Source organism: Cyrtonyx montezumae, unplaced genomic scaffold, assembly GCF_038088225.1.
Source record: "Cyrtonyx montezumae isolate F1298 unplaced genomic scaffold, pur_monq_1.0 scaffold_15, whole genome shotgun sequence".
NCBI lineage: Eukaryota > Metazoa > Chordata > Aves > Galliformes > Odontophoridae > Cyrtonyx > Cyrtonyx montezumae.
Genome location: NW_027071881.1, coordinates 6,832,595 through 6,855,363, shown reverse-complemented (window position 1 = coordinate 6,855,363; position 22,769 = coordinate 6,832,595). Strand labels below are relative to the sequence as shown.

The window sequence follows — 22,769 nt, the reverse complement described above, 5'->3', positions numbered from 1 at the left end:
GCCCTCTTCTGATAGGAAAATGCATCATCACATCCCATATGGACTCTGCACGTAATCAGATGCACAAGGTGCAGCTTTGCAAACAGCTGCTCCCTTCAGATGCTTCCAAATGGAAGAGCTGGTACCATAAGCACAGAAAGATGAGGGAGGTGCAAACAGCCTCCAACCAGATGAGCCAACGTGCTCATACTGTCGTTGCCAAGGAAGTGAGGGTGAAGTCAGTGAAGCAAAAGCTGGACTTTGAAGAGCTCCAGGTCAGGAATCAAATAGGGCACAACCAATCCTTCTGCCAGCATTCACCTATTTGGTTTGGACAGAAAAACTCACAAATACTTGTTGCACACATAAAGCAAGAAAAATCACACAGAAAATCTGGAAAAAAAAATATAAAGAAAGAAAACCTGCCAAAACTCAAGAAATAGGATGTGTGTCACTGAACGGAAACTGGAGAACCCGCTTACATCAAAAATCAGTCTGCTGAGTGTGGCTGCCTTACTGCAGCACAAGAAAAACAGTGAATCTTTGGCTCTTGGGACACTCCCGTGACTATCAAAGTCAAAGGAAGGAAAACCTGGCAAAGGTGGCAAGCTCTGGGTTTGCTTCCCTCCTCATCCTCTGAGGGCCATCCCAGGCTGCACCTTTAGGAGAAATGTCATTCATGATGGCAGTCAGTCAGGACTCTCAAGCTGAAATCCTACAGACATCCACATCCTTCGCTGTCCATACAGGTGCAGGTATTTAAATTCCATCTTGTTCCCTCTCCTCACATACTGGACTTTCACTCCAGGCAGTTTCATTGTGTACCTTCAGAAACAGCTCATCAGCCCTTCCAGAAAACCTTCTTGGAGAGCTGACTCTGGACTCTCTTTTGAACTCCACTGTACCTTCCCAAACCATGGTAACACTTTGTACCTTCTACAGATCACCACAAATTCTGGAAGTCAGATCACTTTCCACAGTTTTAATTCCCTTTCCGCTAGCAGCTGTAGTGAAACGATCACACAGTGCAATATCCCTCCCTGGAACTTCACTGAAATCCCCATCCTAAACATTTTTCTCACGTGCTCAACCAAAATCAGCTTTATGATTTCTTGGAGCCTGGCAGACTACCCAAGGACACAAATTAATGCAGTTATGTTTTAGACCTACTGTCTACTTCAGGAGCACATGGTAAAGCATTTCCTTCTGCCTGCATCAGGGAAAGATCCATTACTCCCAAGAGGCAAAGCCAGAAAGGATTTAGGTAGTTCAGGCAAGCTGGTGCTGATAGCATCCATATCACATCATCACATGTTCCAATCTAACAATTTTCAGAGACTGTTCCTATGCACTGAAGCCTTTCTTAATTGACAACTTCTGTAACACTAATGGCAGCCAGAACTTGAGTTTTGCAATTCCAATTTGAGATGCCTTAAAATTCAGAGACACTTTGCATTTTCTGAACGCCATGCTGGTCTGCAGCACCTTGTATGAGACAAACATTTATATTCCAATTTTTAGGCAGTATCAAAAAGCAATGGTCTTTTCTGAAAGTCTAGGTCCTGCAAATGTAACTGTGCAATGTTTCAAAGGAAAAAAAAACAACAAAAAACAGCAATGTAGCAGCTTAAATGAACCCACAAACACAATTCTTCTCAAAAAATAACCCGGAAGAGTATCTCAATCTCCAATTGTCAGCACTTCAAGGTGGGATGCTTTGCAGGTTTGAAGGCTGGAAAGTAACACTGAGCAAGTGGAAAAACTGATATCTTGCTCTCTATAGACAGACAACTCCTTGTTCCAACTCCCAGGTAAGGGAACGTGTTTTTATGGATATAGCATTAGAACTGTGTAGAATTAGTGTTTGGAGCAGAGGAGGAATGAGAAAATAAGCTGCAGAGAGAAACAGTGCTTTGTAAAACTGATTTGAAAATTGAAAGCCATCAGATCGAGCAGCAGAATGCTTTGTAAAGCTGGTAAGTTTTGGGGAAACAGATTAGAATAAATGTCAGAACAGTGCTTGAAGCAAATGAAACTGACCCATTAGATAACATGTATGTAGCTTACATCTGGACAGCCACACGGAACACATGCACGTCCAGAGATCAGAGGGTTAAGATGATCTTTCTTTTCTGGATCACGTGGAGCCTTCTGACTTTGAAATGTTTTCCAGACTCTGGGAATGAAAACAGTTTTTCTCATCTCTCCAAGTGCCTCATCCAAAGCCCACTGAGGAATATGGAATTTTCTGTGTTGACTTCACTATGCTTTGAACTGCAGCCTGTTGGAGAGTTGGGATCTCTGCCAATGGATACCTCAAGGGAAAAGAGCCTGCTGCATCCACAAGGCAAAGGAGTTGTGCAGTGTGGCTCCCTTCCTAAACGAAAACTGTTAGCAACTACTTTTCTCTTCCATCTTATCACATAACAGGAAACTTATATTTGAGAATGTTTAGAGAAATGCATCCTATGCTCCTCTAGGGATGTTAGAGTGTATGCTGAAAATTACTGCAGGCTTAATTCAATCTAGAAAGCACTCTGTTGCAAGAAAGAAGTCTGCCCAAGCATTTACAATCACTTTCTCACAGTATAGCATGACACCAAAGAGTGCAAGGACACTGTAAGTGCACGCCACTTCTTATCACATGGACACTCCAAAGATTGAAATCAGAATTTCCTGAGGGTGATGGTAAGTGTCAGACAGGAACTCAGAGCAAGTGCTGTTCCCTCCTCCTGTAAAACAGGCATACCTGTACTCTTCCACCTTCCTTTCTGTTCAAGGCACTCACTGATTTTGGCTGCTGTCATCTGTCCCTTAAATCTTGATTTTGCTGTGAGAAAACTCAAAGTCTGAAATAGCCTGTTTATTAATTTAATAATATAAAAAAGAAAAAGACAAACAAACAAACCCAATGAAGCACTATGGGGAGGCCAGAGGCTGAGACCAGGCACCTGCAAAGCCCCAGAAAACATGAAACATCATGTTTCTTCTGTGAAATCATCTATTTCTATTTCATGAGCTCTTTTTGAGAGCTGAGAGCAATGAGCACACACTATTAACTTTTGTAAGAGAAAAATGATCCCTAGCTGCCAATGATTAACATTCATGAAGCGTCAGGTCTGGGTCACAGGGTTAAACATGCTAACTAAACAACTCCTTTCTTCTAGCAGCATAATCTAACGTGGCTAGCAGCCTTCTGTGAGATCCTGTACAGCACATTCTCTAAGACCTGCTCCTAGAACAAATGAAGCAGCCTTGAATTGAGTTTGATCCTTTCAACATTGGAGACGAACATAAAATTTAACTTAATGGGGTGAAATAAGAGAAACAGTAAATTAAACAGTATGCTTCAGCCATCTTACTAACAGTATTACTGAGCTGAAAGACTATTCTCTGGCGCCTCAAAGATATCCAAGGCACCAAGAGGGGAACACAGTAATATACTCCAATTTGCAGAGTGAAATCACAACTTCTATTGTTACCAATACATGACTGTGTTCCTTTACAGGGTAACATCACTTCTAGGCATTTAACGTTGCCCTATGGACTAAATTTCACTGCAAAGGGCATAAGCTGTCTCAAGATTTATACTTCTACACAGCAATTACTTATTTGTGCTGATTACACAGGATCAATGCAGAAAAGAGAAGTTGCTCTACTCAGTTCACAAAAACATGAACTACTGAGATGTTAATATAACTGCTTAGAGGGTCACCACCTGATTACTGGCACCTTGTAAACTAAAGCTAGTACTTGCTTTTGCAATATTCCTATGCTAACAGCATCAGTACAGACAGCTGTGAAACGAGGCTCCATCTTCCTTTAACAGTGAAGCTGCAGTAATACCAAATCTGTTGTAATAAATGTGTTCTTCTCTGAGATGACATCTGTTTGATCTGAAACAAAGTCCCAGCAAGTAACAGTGTCTTCTAGAATTCTCTCACTAACTGGTGGTGGAATAGAGCTTGGTTTCCAAGTTAACAAATGATGGTGGTGTTATCCTACTGGATAAGCTATAGAATACTAACAGACTGACTGGGTCAGATGTGTGAGAATAACTCAGGTTAAAGTTCTACACACATGCATTTATCGTGGCATCCCATAAAATACATGGAGGGAAGAAAAAAACAACATGTTTGGGATGAGTTAAATATATTTGGACAAGAAGAGCATTTTTGTGAGCTTTTGTATTAGAATTAATCTCCCAGCTTCCCTTGAGCATAGTCCACACTGATTTAAAACTTCATTTTGTGGCAGGTCTCTTGTTGATAGAGACTGGTTTGTAGTAAACGTTTAGCACAAGAAATCCTCTTCAGAAACAAAACTGCAGGTGAATTTGGTTTGTATGGATGGACAGTGATTATTTGGTTTTAGTCCAAGATGTAATCAGAACTATGGAAGAGTTTTCTTTCAAACTAAGAGCATAGGTTGGTTGTGGAAGAGGAGCAAGGGGATTTTTAAAGTGATCGAGTGCATCTGTGGCATTCTTTGTTCTCTTCCCCATTTGTGTCCACCTCTTGGTCTGCATCTCAGGTCTCAAAGTACTTGTAAATCTGGGCGACGTACTGCATCACACTCTGCCAGTCTGGCCGGTCTGTGTACATCATCTCACTGAGTTCCTGCATAGGACATATTGTCAAAATTTAGTCAAGCACCTCCACTGGGAGCATCCCTGGGTCCTCTGAGTAGCTGCTGTTACTGAACACTACTGCTTCCATCCCAGAGCATGTCAAAGCCACAGTATTGTATAAAAGTCCATGGGAGCAACCCACTGGCTGACTGCAATTGTAAAACTCCAGCCAAAGAGCAAACTATTTAAACACTGTACATCCTGAAAAGGTCTCTTCCATCTGTAATCAACGATTAATTTCTATGTAATTTCATTTCATTTAAATTACTGCTTCTTTGCATGTCCTCGGTTCTGTAATTTAGCTTATGAACCCATAATATTTCCTCCTTCATATTAATCTTACCTTTCTTGTCATCATACTGTTGATTTAAGCAAAGGCTTTTTAAACAGTTTAACAAGAAAATTATCCTTCTGTTTCTTAAAACTATAAAAGAAAATGATCTAGCAGTCAGACATAGGGCTCTGCCCATGAAGACAGGAATCATCTTCTAGAAAAAGCTTCTGAGAGGAAGACATAATCAATACTCTCAATTTTAATACCAGATGACCTCCAGGAGTTACTTGAAATTGTATTAATTCAGTGACACTACAGATTTGGTCTGCTGGGAGTTCTCAAAACAACGTGAACTTTCAGAGATGGTGGTGCAGCCTTCCCTAGCACACTATGAACATTCTCAAGTGCAAGTTGACTGACCAGCCACATGACAACAAAGGCTTTGGAATGATGTAGGCAGCAATCCTTCCCTTGCTAAAAGAAGATTACTCACCAAGCTGGGTTTGATGCCCACACTCTCGGCAGCTTGAAACGCTAACAGCAGATTTCTCTTCTGTAAAAGTAAAACAAAGATTCAGAAGGATTATCCAAGTATGATTCTGGAATTCTACTTTGTATCTGGGACAATCAGTGAGGTTAAATAAGCAGGTGTACCTGAAAACTGAAAAGCACCAGGTTTGGTATTTTCACAGACAAAGCAGCTACATCAGGCCCCAGTTAAGAAAAGCTACAGTGTCTGCTGAGCTCTTTTAATGACACTTGCCTCTTACTGTTGCTCCCACCCTTTTATTCTATACGAATCAATACCAATATCTTGGAGCGCTGCATCTCCATCAAAATGGATAACATTCACCGTGCATTCAGGAGATCGTTTAGGATTAAGTAGACAAAACTTACTTTATCCTGGCTGTTGAGCTCTTGGTAAGGAATATGTGCAGGCAAATACGTGTGCAGCAGAGCACAGAAGGCCAGCCCATCACTCCAGCTGCTGCTGAAGTTGGTAATATCAATATTCTGTAAAAGGAAATAAACTATTCCTTAACAGTGCTACATTACAGACAAAAGCAAAACCTACAAGCACCTGCTTTTATGCTTGAACAGGGAGGCTGAGCCAGATGACCTCCAGACATCCCTTTCAATCTCAACCATCTGTGTATTTGACCTCATGTTACCCTCACACAGACATGTGCTTTAATGAGAATGTGCAATCAACAAGTATGACTCGATTCAATTCCTTATCAAAACCCATATCAAACTGGTAAAATATAACCCAGTTCTCAAGCCCCAAAGAAAGAATGTGCCTATTTATACACGAGAGAGGCTCCAACTTGGCATCACCAGCAGCTGAGTGGGCAGCTTTCCAGGAGCTGGGCAGATGCACCTAATTTGCAGAGTTGTTTGCATGAAGGCATGTCTGCATTCTTATATTCTCTGTCAATGCAGCAGCTTTCATCTGCACATCACAGACAACTTAACAAAAGGCAGAAAAAGAACGGGAAGTCAGAGATACAGAATATGACCATCTATCCAAATTCACAGCATGAGTCCTAAGTCATTGAGGATGGTGCAGATTTTCTCACTCTCCTAATTCCATAGCTGCTGATAAATAAGGGTGGCAGAGCCCCCTGTAACAAGTACAGGCTCCTGACAGAACAGAAATAAACAAGTATTTAAACATTACTGACACACATTTCCTAACATGACAACAATCCTGAGCTTGCTCAAGTAAGCAATTTCAGAAACAGATGTTTTAAAATCAGCCACCTTTAAAAAAACACCTTTAAAATAAAAAATATTACTGGGGACACAGAGTGCACTCGGGGTTCTTCATATGGATCCTCTTGTGAGCACAGCTACAGTGAAACATACACTTGTGGCCCCATCTGATTCTGTGAACAAAGTGACCTTTCTAACTTTCTTGTACACACTGATGGAGCCATACCAGCGTGCCCAGGAATCCTCATGGCTAAGTTTTATTGCTGTAGTTTCAAATACAAGCTAAAAATAAAACAGGAATAGTGGTTAGAAAAGTTCCAAATGTACACTGCAGAGCATGGAAGGCTCTCACACCATGGCAGGTGCTCAGCTATCTGAACCCAATTTCAGCCAGATCTTCATTGCAACGAATGTCAGCTCTTACTCTGCTACTTAACTTTATTTATTTAGCTCTTTTCCATCTTCTTTCAAGATTCCCCCAAGAACAAAGTTTTTACTGCATCTCTCTCACAAAACCTCATGCAGGAGCACTAAAACCCAGATGGGAAGTATTTCAGAACATGCTTTTCACTTACGCCTCATTGATTAGTTGTCCAACCTGGACTTTGTCCAGTCAGGATTTCATATTAGAAATAAATGTCTACAATAAACTATAACTCAAACTGAAAGAGCACAGAATACTTCAGTTTAAAATACTCTGGCTGTAATAAATCTACAAACATAATGAACTGAGCAAGCAGGTTTTCATCAGCAGTCATTACAGCACTGCACTAACCACCAGATTGAGTTTTGGGCTAAAAACATGTGTCAATGGAGATAAAAGAGACATAGTAGTTGAATGTCATTGCAAGAAAAAAAATATTTTACTCAGAACAATCCTGGCTTTGCCTATGCCAAAAAGCTGCAACAGGAAGTGAAGTTTCAGATAGAAAAAGTACATATTATTTATCAATCTGCAGTTAGGGGGAAAGGCTTGACCACCACATTACCGAAGTGTTAAACTTATCAAGGCCAGTATATTTTATCAGCAAACAGCCTGACATCCAGATAGGCCACAAGAGCATGACATGGGAATCTGCGTGCTCGATGGAGTGGCAAAAAAGGAGCATAGAAAGATCTGAGAGTGCAAAGTTTGCTAGGACACTGGTATAGGACTGTGAAAGAGTAATCCAGCTGAAGCTATTTCCAGGGTAGCAGCCAGGTTTCTTGTCAGTAAAAACACTCCACTCACTTCAAAAGAAAGTTCATACGTGCAGTGGGAACAATACAAGATGGATCTAGAAGCACACAGGGAGCTCAACTGTCTGAAAGTACTCAGCATGATTCATTTCTGTGTATATTAATGTACCTGACATAAGGCAAACTAAAAAAAAAAAAAAAAACAATAATAAAAACAAGACCAGGCAATGTTATTTAGGGATCATATGTATTATCTATAGCATTAGTGACATGCCAAGTCCAAAAGGCACCGAACACCTGCAAGTCATTAACCTCAGCCCCCCCCTCCAGGACCAGGACCTTTGCTTGCAGATCACAGAGTGCTGCGAGAGCCACCTAAAGACCCACAGGGAAATCTGTGTGATCTCTTCTCACTAAAAACAATTCCTTGTTTGTCTGAGGAAAAAACAACCATCCCATCAGATGTCACTGGATCTTTGAGTCTTCAGCAAAAAGCAACAATGACATCACATGCTCCTCACTGCAGCCTGACTATGTTAAATACTGACCCAAGATATTCCTGCTATGCAGATGTGCCTGCAGCAACGGCTCCCTGAGTCATAATTTTCTCTGTAGGACCACGAATTATGAATTACAAACATGAATCAGCTTGAAGCTAAACTGGAAGCCTGCAATAAATACATCCTTAGCATCCTTCACACCTACCCCCAGCAAACAGGTTGCCCTCCTGCCTTCTCAGAGCAGCACACTGGGAATGTGCCAGTGGCCAATCACTGAATTTCAGTCCACAGAGAATATAAACTTCAACACTGAAGGCAGAACTAGTTACATGTATTGAATTAGCCAAAGGGAATTGCTTTTAAGAGCAGTTCCCTCTTAACCAGCTCATCTTTCCAGAATTCTTCCTCCTTACCACTAACCAAAGATCTGCATCACCTTCACAAACTAGAAGTCTTAACATTTGATACCTTTAAGTCATTATATTTAGACACAGATGCCTGAACAAAATCCTCCCTTCCATGGTCTACATCTCAGTAATTCTGAATGATGACCTTTCCAATACAAAATCTGATCAAGGTATTTAAAAGACTTGACCACCTCCACTCATCCATCTTCAACAAAAGCCACAGGAAACAACACATCTAATTTGGACTCATTTCACCCCAGCTCGTGGGGATTCAGTGGGATTCAGACAAAGTAGCTCTACCAGAAGAAGCACAAAACCTCCAAGCTCTGAAAAGGTGAGTACTAAACATGGCCTAAGAAGTAATAGAAGAAGGGCTCCTTTCAGCACGACCTATTCTGAGCAAACAGAATTCTCCAGTTCATCTGAAATGTTCCAGATATATGAAACACCTGGGCAGTTCACTGGAAATATGGGTGAACTGAAAGCGTGGTCAGGTCCAGTTAACATGGATGAAAGGCACAAATGCCTGAAATTAAAGACTGCCTGGATTCTTCTGTAATTACAGGGTGCACCCAGATGACTGGGACGATTGCACGCAACTATTTTAAATGGGCGGCTGCAAATCCTAAGTGATTTACCTATCACATTTTAAATGTCAATCCACTACTAGGAAACTTCTTGAATTCTCTTACAAATCTTTTAGTCATAAATGGAATACACAAAATAATGTCTCTTGATTAAAAAAAATAATAAAATGAAATCAATTGAGAATAACTTGTGGAACAGTAATACTATTTATTGTATAATCTGCTAGCCAGGATTGGAAGGGAAGCCAAATGACCTTCTATCCTCCAGGCTATATTAATATCCCCAGTGTAAGTGGTTTGGGAAGCTGCAGTCTCAATAAGGACTGCTTTAACCCCTTTAAAAGTTAGAGTTTCCATCCCCACCATCTGTATTTCTAACACTTCTACCAGACATGTCAGGAAATCAAGCACCTCACTGCTGATCGTATCTAAGAAATAATGTAGCTCAGATAACATAAAAAGCTGTTAAATTATACAATCACAGCACAATGAAATAAGGAAGTGGTGTCAGCTCTTTAAGGGTTATCCCATCTAGCATGTTTCTAAGAGAGTCTGTGACTTTTCTTTTCCACCCAACCCTCTTACACTGGATGACTAGAATAGTCACAGGGATGATTAAAAAGCAAAAAAAAAAACAAGCTTATCATCATTCACTAAGCACAGATATATTTTTTTAGCTCCCAATCACCACACAGACTCACAAAAACTAGATTTCTAGGAAGACAGCAGAAGGTCAGCCATGCCTCCTGTTCTTCATTAGCTTCCCCAGCTGGGTCCAACTGGCAAGAATAGGTAACACGGTGCTCTCTAAAGCCCTGCACAATCTAATCTGACCTAGATGATCTCAGAGATAGCATTCAGAGTGGATTGTGAAGGCGTTATAAAATAATCTGTGTATTCTTCCAGCTCAGCTCTCCCTTCATGGAGGAGAGAAGGTCCACGACCTCTACAAGGCAGCTTCACTCTGTCATTTTGATTGTAAGAGATGTGCTGCTGTAACTGAAGTTGTCAGAAGAACAAAAGTGAAAGCGGCACCAAATGGAAGACACAGTAATACACAATAACATAACTGTGTGACTGCCTGCTTCCTTGGCTTGCAAGGTGAAATGACATGGATATCATCACTGTAAGTGTGCATACCAGTAACCAACTTCATTGAGCCAGGCAGCTTCTGCTCACGCCCATCAGCTGAACTGCTCCCAGCACCGTGTGGACTGGTAAACATTTCACCGTGATTTGTTTTTAGGTTTTCTTTGCATTGTAATATATTACGACCAACTTTTTAGAAAGAAAGTAAATTCTGGCAGCCAGGAAAAAGCTTGAGACACATTGCTGGCACAGTGCACATAGCACACAGTGCATGTGAACTTTTCCTAACGAACAACACAAGCTGCTTTGAATACTAATTACTCTATGAAAACATTCTCATTATGAAGGTCACCTACTTCAAAGAACTCTCCAGAGGCTAGTCAAGTAACAGGATTTGGTACATCTTCCTCATTGTGGGACTTAACTATCTCTTTGCACCCCAGCTTCTGTAGAGGAGAGCACAGAGAGCTGTCAGCTGTGTCTGGAGGGGTAGAGGTGGATTAGACAGCAAGGCCAGGAACTACTTAGTTCTTCTCATGCACTTTTTCTCTGCTCTTCAGTAAAAATTATATTTGTTCTGCTCACCTGCTGAAAGCCAACTCCTTTCCTGTTACACAGCTAACACTTGCATCACTTTTTTTCACCTCTCATATAAAGGATACCACAGCTGCAAGCTGCAGAGATGAAACAGCCTGGGCTGTGTTCCTTCATTGCCAAGGCTGCAAAAGTGAAGATGCAGCAGCACAGCTCCAAGGGCCACACAGACATCATTCTGGGGAGGAAGGAAGGGAGCAGGGGGAGGTATGCACTGCTCTCTGCATCCAAGGCAGCAGCTCAGCTACTTCCTGCCCAGATCCCTGGTGCAGAATTGCTAATGACCACAGTGACCGTCCCCACAGTTATTGCTAATTATCAGTATGGACAGTTCAGCCTTTAGCCACGTCCTGCAAGTCCTGGGCAGACCAGCGGGCTGCAGACTACTGGAGGCTCATGGAAAAGGACAGAAAAAAGGTAGGAAAAGGTCTCAGAAGCACAGAATGTCGATGGAAGAAGCAAAAGGGCTCAGCTCTCACAGTTAAATCCACAGTTTGGAGTTGTTCCAGCTGGTGACCAATCAGTTCAGTGTTTTTCACTGATTGTCATTGCATCCAGGCAACACGAGGAAAATGTCTTGGACTTTGGGATGGATAGAATGTAAATGCTATTTTTAAAATTAGCCAGCAGGATAGAAAATTACATGAGAGCACTGCATGGGCATTTATTTTATCCTTCCAATCAAAAGACTTTTATTTGCTTACAGGATAAACTCCCCCTTGTGTGAAGAAAGGTTCAACTTGCCCCACGGTAGTTGTCAACATTGGAGAAGCACATTTAGGAATCAGCATCACAGCAAAGAGGACTTGCAGATGAGTAATGAAATGGATTACTCCCAACATGTGAAGATTTGGGTGCTACATGTGTTTTCCAGACCCAGACCCGGCTTCAGCTGGGACATAAAGAGAAACTGCATATACCCAGTCAGCTATCCAAGTGTTCTTATGTGTAATATCAGAAACGAATTATTGGAAAAGAAGGAAGGATATATTGACATTTCAAACTCATTTTCCGTCACTAATACCCCCCAATATTGTCCCGTTATCAATTTACCTTTCCAGACATCACTGTAGCTCTTCATCATCCACTGAGATGATAAGATGATTTCACCATGTTCTAACAAGGCAACATTTTGCAAGACTGCCACAATCACAGAGATGGCCCAAAACAGACTTGGAAACAAAACTCCCCCAACCCTATCATCAATTTTCATTTAATTGTGGGGTAGCCCCTCCTATCTCAATGGCTTTTCCCAAGACTCCCTTCAATTATTGCTTAGATAGGGAAAGTCTCTCTGAAGTCAACATCCTCTTCACAGAACTAAAATATTTTCTGCAATAATCAAAGAAATTTTAACCAGTTCTCAGAAATACACTTAATACACAACTTCCTGTAAACCCCCACTGCACATATGTTCCACTTCTGAATGTCAAAATGCTTTAAGCGCTGTGGGTGCAGTGCTATTACAATGCACACTCTCATACCAGAACAGACACATCAGTGTATGGTACTTTAGAAGAAATGCCATTGTTCACCAGAGAAGAGCTCTGATGCTTAGGACATTCTGCAGGCTGGTGTGATCCTTCCAGAGGAGTGAAACTGGATCTGAGACAGGTCCTTGCAAATTCCAAGGTGACAAATACCAATTTATCAGTCATCTCCAATTAGCATGAGTACTAACAGGTAGCACTGCCCTATATGTGAGTAGGTGTGCTCACACTGTCAAAGTTTCAAAGCAATGGATTGCATGAACAGGTAGGGGAACTATGAAATAAAAACATCTTCAGAGGTATAGCTGCTATTTCCCCGTTTGTTCTAGAGCATTCCTTACCACCTCCTATTTCATATTCCTCTACTTAAGACAACCACACAGAAGGTTTCATTATAAAGGATGGCAGTTCTTCAAGAAGCAGATCCCAAATGGGTTCTGTTAAACTAAGATTAACATTGACAAAACTAACAACCATGACCGTGCTCTTGGAGAAAAGTCTCAGATTCCCTTTTCCTCAGTGCCATAGGATGGACACATAGTTGTTGGAAAAATGTGACAACAGTTCTTTTAAGCAAACCATATTTATTAACATGGCAGCAATTCCCTCCCCTCTCTAAGGAGAGTATGTGGCAGAAACAATAATCCTGAACTCTAATGATCGTAGTTAAGTGCCTCTTGATGTTCCGTGCATTCACAACGCATCTGTGGATAGTAATAGACTTGATCTAGAGAGGCTTGGACCCTTGACAAATGGTCTCCACAAAGAGCAAATAGAACCAGAGCACTTAAATAACACCACAGTCACTAATGATATGATTATAGGAGGCAATAATGCAACAAGAATGACTTTCAGCAGCCATGAATTATGGCTCACAGGAACAGAGCCTATTAGATAAGAGGCACCCAACACCACGTTGCTGCTATGATGTATAATTTTTAAATAACTGAAAAAAACACTAGACAACAGAACAGAAGCTATTTTAACATAAATGACTTACAGCAGGCTTTGTGGTTTAAAGGACTCGTAGTAATTGAGCTCCAGAACCACAAAAGCAGTACTCAAGTGTGGCCAACTCATCACCCTACATTATATACCATGATATCAGCAAATTCACAGTGTGAGAAGGAGCAGTCTACATCTATCTAGCAAAAGCCATGTGCCAGCACCCAATTCTTACAAGGAACCATATTTCAGATTAAGGGTGTTTGGTTTTTTTCCCTAGGAGGACATTTTCCTCAGGAAGGTTTTGCAAAAAGCTGCTGAGCCCAAAGCCTTATTTCACTGCAATTCTTTTTGCTGCTGCCATTTTTTTTTTTAGCACTTCTCCTGCACAGTTATTCAAAAATTGATGTCTGAAATGCCAGAAGATATTCATCCAAACACTGAAAAATGATGACTGAAATCACACAGTAGAACATAACATAGTGTATGTGACCTCACATTTGTTTTTTTTCAGCCCTTAAGCTGAACTTCAACTTAATTGTCATTCAAGAGCTTCTTTTTCATGTTCTAAGTAATTACTCTTTCTCCTTACTGTTCATATCTTTTTGATATCAAATCAGTGCTTGATCAAATCATCTTAGAAATGACATAGCAGTTTAGAGACACAGTCACTTTCGTGTTTTTCCTCTGTTACTGGAAACTCATGTAATTTCTTTTTTTTTTTTTTTTTTCAAAAATAAATGAAACTCTCCAGGCCAACATTCATTTATGTTGCACTTCTCTTAACCCCCTCCAGTGTTCCTCTCTTGTTTTATGAGATTGCCTCCAGGGGAACAGTGCACTGAAGCTAAAAGCCAAGGAATGTTCCACTGCAGTCAGTGTAAGGATGTATGCCAGCAGCAGGATGTAAATTTCTATCTATAGTATAAGCCTTGTACGGATTAAAGCATTTAGAAGTGGAGCCTTGTGCACTGGTCCCCTAGGTCTTATCCCCAGATACTCTCCTAGGTCACTAATCCAGCTTTACTCTGGGAATCTGGGACATGGGCAGTAGAAGCTATTCTACTGGAGCGTATCAGTTATTCTAATTCATTTTATTTGTATCATTTAATTAAATCTGGTATCTCCATAATATAAACAGAAAGGAACTCCCCTCCGCCTCACCAGCTCACTGTCAATATTAGACCTCGGTGGTGACAGTGGAAAAAGGAAGTTAGGTATCCAAGCACGAAGTCTCATTTTTGCTCCTTCCACTGCATCACCAAGCTGAAAATAGCCTGCATCCAAAGCAACTTGTGGTTCTGAGCTCCATGTCAGAAAGAACACGACAGAGTATAGGGGAACTTGCACAGATGATACCTCACAGACAAGGATCTTATGCACGGGAAAGGGTCATGCATGTCATCAGGGTTCTGCTTGCTACAGCTCATTTCTTCATTCCCACCAGTGCTGCAGCTAAGGCAGGAAGGAGGATGACGTTCTTGACTCCACTCTAGTGCTTTGTACTCAAGAATGAAAAAATCTCCCTGTGGAGCTTAATATCAGACTTATCATATGAGTGCAAGGGTCAGGGAAAAGACAGTTCAAGAAAAGTTAGTTAACACACCGCAGAAAGCATGATGGGAACAGGAATCTGAGGAAGACTGTCCAAGAGATAACACTTCAAAATGAAGCAATAAGGATAGAGGCAAGACTCTCACCATAAATCAGTGAATAGTTTGTCCTTTGGTTCATTTCATTTCAATTTCTACTCTGAAATCTTATGCTCTGAGCAATAAGGCCCCTCACTGCATCACATGCTGAACTTCTCAGGCTCTCCTGGCTTACACAGTGTTTGTCAGCACCCTACCTGCCCTTTCTGAAAACTGCTGAAGATTCATTCTGCTGCATGAGAAACGGTAATGACAGAGGACAGCCACGGACACAACAGGAGCCGCATCAGAGAAGGAATCAAAATGACAAAGCTTTGTTCTGAAGCATCATCTGGACATCCAGCAGCCATACATACAGCAAAGACTTGCACTGTCCTCTGAACCATGGACATGCTTTCCTCCAGAGGCTAATACCAAAAGGAAAAACAAACAGACTGCCTTGCATACCTCCTGGGTGGTCTGCTATCTGATACACAGTCAGCTTCCCCACTTGGGTTCAGCACAGAAAAACAAAACTCCTTTTCTACTTTGTCACAGAGGGAATACTTGTCACTCTAGTTATCAGACTGGTACCTGCAGCACCAGGCCTGTGTACTCACAATGCCATGCAATAATTTCTAAAAGCATTATCTTTAGTCCCACTATATGCATAACTATACAAAGAAAATTACAGACTGCCTCTCCTACAGTGAACTCTGATAAGTTAGGCTGTTTTAAGAGAAGTAGAGGAAGCTCATTATATCTGACATTTAAAACAAGCAAGGACTACACCATCAGGAGAAAGTCTTACTCGAGAGATGGTCTTTCTGGCTTAATAGAAGCTAGACTTGGGAAAGCTGCATTTCACCAATCATTTTCTAAATACTTGATGGAAATATTCCTCCAGTACGTCCTAGTCAGAGAGCAGGAGAATTTCCAGAGATACGAATGAGTAAAAATTCAACAGAGTAGAGGATGCAACACCACAGGACAGCATTAGAGCCTTTCAGGCAGCATCACATGACTGGAGGCAAATCTAACCTTGGCTTTAGTGCTTCTAAGGTGCGTCTAAAGTCAAGAGTTTTCTCTGATGATTGTCCTTCTATGGAGCCTGTGCAAATCAGATGAAAATGCCACAGCTAAGAAACATCTTGAACTTTTGTAGATCAGTTTATCGAAGGAAAAGCTACTGTCTTTTCTTCCAACCTTCTGCCCCCTGTAGCTAATGCTTCATAAAGAGTGGTTGTGAAGAAAAAAAAATATTTTATTATTTACTTTAAAAGTCGGACTCTGCTTTTATTAAAGACATGCTCCAGGGTGCATATCATGTGGTGATAACTGCTTTTGTCTTCTGTTCTAAGTAACAAACAATATTTTTCTTAAGAAAAAAAAAATCTCAACATTATATCAAACGAAGACTATCGTGCACACCCAGCATATAGCACAGGATGAACTGCTGTCTAAAACTGCTCTATCCAGCTCAGCTACAAGCAGAGTCAAAGGTCTAACTCACATATATACAGACATGAGTACAAGCTTAATGCAATGGCCATACAAAAACTGGACAAAATTAATCCCTTTTTTGCAGTGAAAAATCACTCTGCAAAGAAATTACACATTCTCAAGCAGTCAAAACTCACTTTGCAAAATTATGTTTGCAGCAGCAGATGAGAAAGAGTGGGGTCCTAAAGTGCAATTTTGACAAGGCCACACAAGTAAATACATAAATTTTGTAACATACAAAAAGTGTATTAAAATGTCACTTCAAAAGTGGTACCAAATTGAAGCTGCTGCTTGTATACAGTAACTCTAAACATCAGTAATCTTTGATGCAGGAAACGTTTCACCTTGAACAGCTTACAGCAACGTAACACTGGGGGCTGCAGTGTAAAAGAAATCTGAAGGAAGAGGACAGAAACATCCAGCAGAACTAAATGTAAAAAGTCAGCAGACTGAAATGCAGGTATTTCTTTGAAACAACATTTCTTACTGCATGCAGATAAAAAACACCATCATGAACTGCTCCCCAGAGAAAAGTAAAAATGTACCTGGTAGCCCTCAGTCTTCTTTTGGCACCATTTCAACAGAGCATTCCTCTTTGAACCACCATACTCCCGGGCTAGGGCTGCCAATGGGTCCTTTCTCTCCACACTAATTCAAGGGAGCATAAGGGAGAAGATGATAAATATGTTTTAAGTCTCTCTTTTTTTTTCCCCAGCGTATAAATAAAATCATAGGATCATAGGGATTGTAAGGGACCTCTGGAGATAACTGAGTCCAACTTCCCTGCTAAAAGCAGGTTCCCTACAGTAGGTTGAACAGGAAAGCATCCAAGTGGGTCTTGAAGATCTCCAAGGTATGCAGGGGTCTGGTGATTCTCTAGTCAGATCTCAGCTCAGGGTCTGCCTACACATAAAGCCAACCTGGTGCCTTGGGTTCAAGGTAAAATAGAGCGAGGCTTCTTCACAGAAAAGCTGGGGTCAGAAGGGACCTTAAGGATCATCCATTTCAAAAGCTCTGCCATGAGCAGGGTTACTACACACTTGATCAGGTTGCCCATGGCTCCATCAAACTTGGTCTTGAACATGTATAAGGAGGATTATTTGCATGCCAAACCTGTTCCCCTTGTATCTAAGGGCTAATCAGGGATTTGTGTGGTACTGAAAATAATAGCTGTATGATAAAATAGGATGGCAGCACAGAACCTAGATGGAAATCAACTGTAAGAGCCTTCAGAGCATATATTCTTCTTAAAGAATCCGTAACAGCCAATTTGCATCCAATTAAGGTGCTGCAGAACAAGTACTTGATTAAACTGAAATATCTGCAATCTGTATCACAGTCAAGGCCTAGAGGATAGTTAAAGGCCAGCAATCAAAATCTGCACAGTCTCTACCCTGCAACTTTTACTTTTAGGAATAATGGTAGAGTTTAGAGGAAAATCACGTGTCTGGCTCTTCCTTAGGCCTCAAAGCTTTTAGCTTTTAACTCACTATAACGTGCAAAGCTACAGTAAGATTATGATGGTATTCTGGCATAGAACTGAATGGCTCCTGAAAACTTGCTATCCTCATTTTGTCATGACTTGTCATCTTACAGATACTTGTTTTTACTACAGTCTGAATTTTGATATCTGAATCTGGTACAGTTTATGCAGATTGGTAATTCAGAACTAGACAGAGTAGCCAGCAGGCTTTCTACTGGAGACAAGAGTCCACTGATTAAAACATCAGTCTTGGTTCCAGGTAATATGTCACATCTTCCCAGTGAGCTGTTTTTCCCAGGAAACTTAGCTGGTACCTGAGTTTGCTTTGGGGTTTCAAGCTGCTGGGGGTAGAGTTAAGCATTCTGCTGCTGAAGGCCATAGGGGGTTTGCCCAGGGATTCCAGGGAGGGGCTTTTACGGAGGTAATGGTCTGGTTTCAGCTCTTCATTTCTCCCCTTCAGAAGGTCTGTGGGAATTAAAAAAAAAATAAAACATAGAGCTGTCAGTTTGCAGTCTGAGGAATTTGATTAATCACTGTCCTGCCACCCAGCACACAATATGCAGTCTGTTGTTTTGATTCTAAACAAATGTACTCATTTGTTCATTAAACACACATGGGGCTAGGAAACCTTGAGCAGATTAGAGGTGATCATAACAAGGAATGGCTTTGATGACTTCAACAATACGGACTGCCTGGTTTCCTGTGATTGATACTCCTGCTGGGGGGTAGGGGCCTCAGGTGAATGAGGGGAAATACCAAAATCTACAAACTTAAAGGTTCAAAAGCTGATTACCAGATATGTTCACCAGAGCTCTGACCAGCCCTGGTATAATAACTGCTTTTCCCCGCCACTAACAGACATGTAACATGAAAATCTTTTGCCTCCTGAATGCAGCCAGCACAAGGCAGCAGTAAAAGGCATTTATTAGCACATGCAGCTTGGCATCCCACATAATATGACTTAGGGAGCTCTTGATACGTTCAAGGGAAATGCATCTGTATTATTATTATTTACATATATTATGCATTTTTATATATTGTATAGTTTTCATTATATGCTTACATATGTAAAAATCAAGAAAATTAGTAGACACGGAATCCAGCATTGTTATGTTTTTGAACAGAAGTCAGGGAGTCCATAGAAATCAAATTATCTCCATGCCTCCCAATTATGAAGGGCATAAATTCCTTCTTATCTTAGTTTCAGAAGAGGATACTATCACTGCATCAGTCCTAAATTTATTTTCAGTGTCACAGCATTTGGCAGCAAGCACATCCTTCCAGATGGTTCTGGAACCTTTTTAAACTTTAGAATATTCTGTTCAGAGAAACAGACCTACAACAAAGGGCATATCAATAAATAAAACCCAAATATTATGAAGAGAAATGAAGGTTTCTCACTAGCTTGCAAGGAAGTGCACTGTTAAACTGTCATTAGCATAATTGAGCTTGGCTAATGGCATGATCCCAATAGGAAGTGCTGAGCCAACCATTCAGGATGCATTCATGCATAGTGCAAGAAAGAAAAGGATAGTTCCCAGATAGGAATAAAAGCTATTGGAAGCACATAGCTACAGAGAAAAGAGGGGGAAGATGAGGGCATATAAGAAGCCATTTGGAAAAAGAAATGGGATAATAATCATATGAAAAATATGCAACACGATTAAGGAAAAAATCACATCCTGTTAGCATGATCAATTTGCACAATTTAAAACAAACTTTGTGGTTACTGGCTTAAATTATACAGTAGTGCCTGAAGTGGTGCAGGCAATGCTGTCCAGTTCTGTACTTTGTGTCTCACTTGCATGAATAATATACTTCCTCTGACTTGCTTCTTGCTGCTAGAAACTCCAGGACAGAACCAACTTCTGATTCTTACTGAAAAGATCGTACTCATAGATCATCTCTCCCTGTAAAGTAATCCACTCTGCTCTTCCACCACATAACATTTGGGTCACATTAAGGACATCACAGGACACTGCTGTAATATTAGTCAGATAGAATCAGCCAGAAGATTATTATTATGGAGACTACTTCAACTCTGAATTTCCTTGGGGATATTTTTTAATTCAGTCTTGTTTGCACAGGACTTGGATCAACTGCCTTCTAGGATTATTTAGATTGGAACCAGAGCTATTACAACTTTATAGTGAGAAAGCATTTGCAACGAATTACTGAGACTGAATCAAACCCAGGTACAAAGAGAAATGATAGATATAAGAAGTTGTTAGGTAAGTGACCATAACGTTTAACACACAATGGTTAGTATCTGTTGATTTCAACAGAATTTCACAGAACAATTGTTTATGGGTAACAACAGCAATTATCCACAGTCTGAACTGGGATATTTATTTATTATTAAGGACTCAAAACACATTATAGTCGACAGATTACTTCACTGTGGAGTAAACTGGTAGAGATTTTTTCTGTAAGATTTTCTTTATAAGACTTTTGTCTTATGTTCTATTTAGAATCAGTGTATGCTTTCATGCAAGATGTTGCCACCCTTACAAGCTTTGCTGTTCAGATCCAGTATCTCTTCATTTTTGAATGAAGGAAAGGGCATTTTACTGAATTATTTGACGAATTTAAAAATGAAAGTGTTTTCCAATTTCTCCCTTATTGCAGAAAGATCAGTTCTACCACCGAAGATGTTGTGACTGATCCTTTTTTCTCGCCCTGCAGTTTCAATATAACTACATGAATATAATATTTCATCTGTCCTTACAAATTCAGTAACCTATTGGTACTAAACTTTGATTCCAGTGCAATAACTAAATTCAAGACTAGATAAGCAAAATAAAGGGCCCCAGAGAAAGGGGAAACAAACACTAGTAGAAAAGAATTTCAAATGACAAGAGAACAAAAGCAAAGTGTGAAATAAAAACAAATGCATCTCTTGAGAACTCTCAAAACGAACTCTTTCGAGCCCAAACATGACTGCTCCTAAAACAGTCCCATCTGTATCCGAAATGTTTGATGTATTTCAAATAAAGCTTAATTCAAAAATAATCAGGCCCCCAAAAGACAGTGTTCTGGACTCGTTCCAGACACATATATATTGGACAATATTCAACCCTCTCCAGTTCCACAGCATGGATTAGAGAGGTGCCATGGATACTCTGGAATAAAGAGGGCAAGTTTGTGTTGGCAAACCCTAGTGCATCAGTTGTTTTTTCTCTTTTTCTAAGGCTACAATCAAGATGGGAATGGAAATGTGACAAAATTAATAAGCTCTTTAAAACAGAGACTCTGAAGACATATTTTCATGTTTTCTTTGACCATACAAGAAGAAGAAAAGTGGCCCAAAATGACTAACAGTTAATGACAACGCTGGCAAAGAGGAAATATCTGCACATTTACAGCAGTTTACCTGCAAGTGGAAGGTCTGAAAGATCTGTGTGCTTGGAAACACCTTTGCTGGCTGGCTTTGTGTTATTATAAACAGAATGTCTCTGTGAAACAAACAAACATATAAAAGAGAATCAAAAAATACTGTCCATAACGCTCGTGTTTCTCACTCTCACTGCCAATAACTAAAACCTATTTTCTGGATAACTGTGATTAAAGTTCAGAACTGTATTCCAAAGAGTTCACATCCGTTCACTGAGACCTCTAAACTGAAGTCAAAGGCAAACTTACTTTGATCCTTTTTTTTTTTTTTTAGTACTAAAGCATTTGATGTTTCACAGCAAGTAAACAGATGAGTTTCCCTTTCCCCTTGTCAACATACACATGTTGGCATGCTGAAGCCATGTCACTCAAGCACTGCATCTATCTGCTTAAACACTCCATGATAGAAAGAGTTCCCTGTACCTGCATGGGGGAAACAGCAGCTGCGGGGGCTGTCCTCACTGGAATTCCACTTAGAGGGCTCCTAGGGACCTTTTGAACTGTGATGTTTTGTCCAGTGCTACCTTTAAAGAAAAAGCATGGAACAATTGCATTTCAAACCCAACCATCTTCCTCTCAGGAGAACAGGTAACCGACGACACAGTGACATTCCACAGATCGTACTTCTGAACCAAGCACTGACAGAAAATCTCCACTGAGCCACAACACAGAATGACAAGAAGTGTTTAACACTCAAAAAGAAAACAAAATCCTACAGTACACAGCATACCTGAGCATCCTAAGTCAAATGATTTTATCAGAGACTTCACAGTGGCTGCAGATTCTGATGGCGTGGGAGATGCTCTGCTAATGCAAACTCCTTGCCAGCGGTTGGCTGTGTCTACCTCTATAGATTCTACCTCTTCAGCTGCCAGCCTGCAAAGCAGAAACCAGAGCAAAGTCAGTGGCAACAGGAAACACAGGCAGAAACTAAAGGTCTTAATATGAAAGGCAAATTTAATGAAGCACGTCTTTATTGTCATATCCAAATATAGGCTCACTATTATAATGCTCACACCCATTTTCTGGAGGGCCTAACAAACATGAAATCACTGTATATTAACAATTGTTTCTGTTGTTAGCTGTATCATCCGTTTCTCATCTTCTCACAGGACAGAGGGTTATCATGGGAAAAAGAGTTTTACAAAATTCAGGTCGCCACAGATCAACACCTGACGACTGGCTCTCAATACAGCACTGGGGCCAATGGGCTAACATGGTACTCACTACGTAACGAGGCAAATATCTAAACAGAATGATCTTATTTTATGTTCTAAGTTTTTAATTGATGTGACTTCTGCTGGCGTCGTTATTATCAGTTAAAATATCGTAACTGGAAAAAAAATAATTAGTTGAACAGGGTTCAGAT

At 40.5% G+C, this 22,769-nt stretch overlaps 1 protein-coding gene across 3 annotated transcripts in view; it reads right to left on the bottom strand.

Annotated features, from left to right (window-relative positions):
* Positions 1-2,378: 2,378 nt before the first annotated feature.
* The window catches only part of SPECC1 (sperm antigen with calponin homology and coiled-coil domains 1), a 59,235-nt gene continuing 38,844 nt past the window's right edge, over positions 2,379-22,769 (bottom strand). For all 3 annotated transcript variants that reach the window (XM_065731939.1, XM_065731941.1, XM_065731940.1), the window contains 8 exons: positions 22,131-22,276; positions 21,824-21,924; positions 21,381-21,462; positions 18,322-18,472; positions 17,070-17,172; positions 5,781-5,897; positions 5,377-5,436; positions 2,379-4,598 (listed from right to left, as the gene is read on the bottom strand). In XM_065731939.1, coding sequence (XP_065588011.1) covers positions 4,509-4,598; positions 5,377-5,436; positions 5,781-5,897; positions 17,070-17,172; positions 18,322-18,472; positions 21,381-21,462; positions 21,824-21,924; positions 22,131-22,276 — 850 coding nt within the window. In that variant the 3' untranslated portion in view covers positions 2,379-4,508. The remainder of the gene's footprint in view (positions 4,599-5,376; positions 5,437-5,780; positions 5,898-17,069; positions 17,173-18,321; positions 18,473-21,380; positions 21,463-21,823; positions 21,925-22,130; positions 22,277-22,769) is intronic.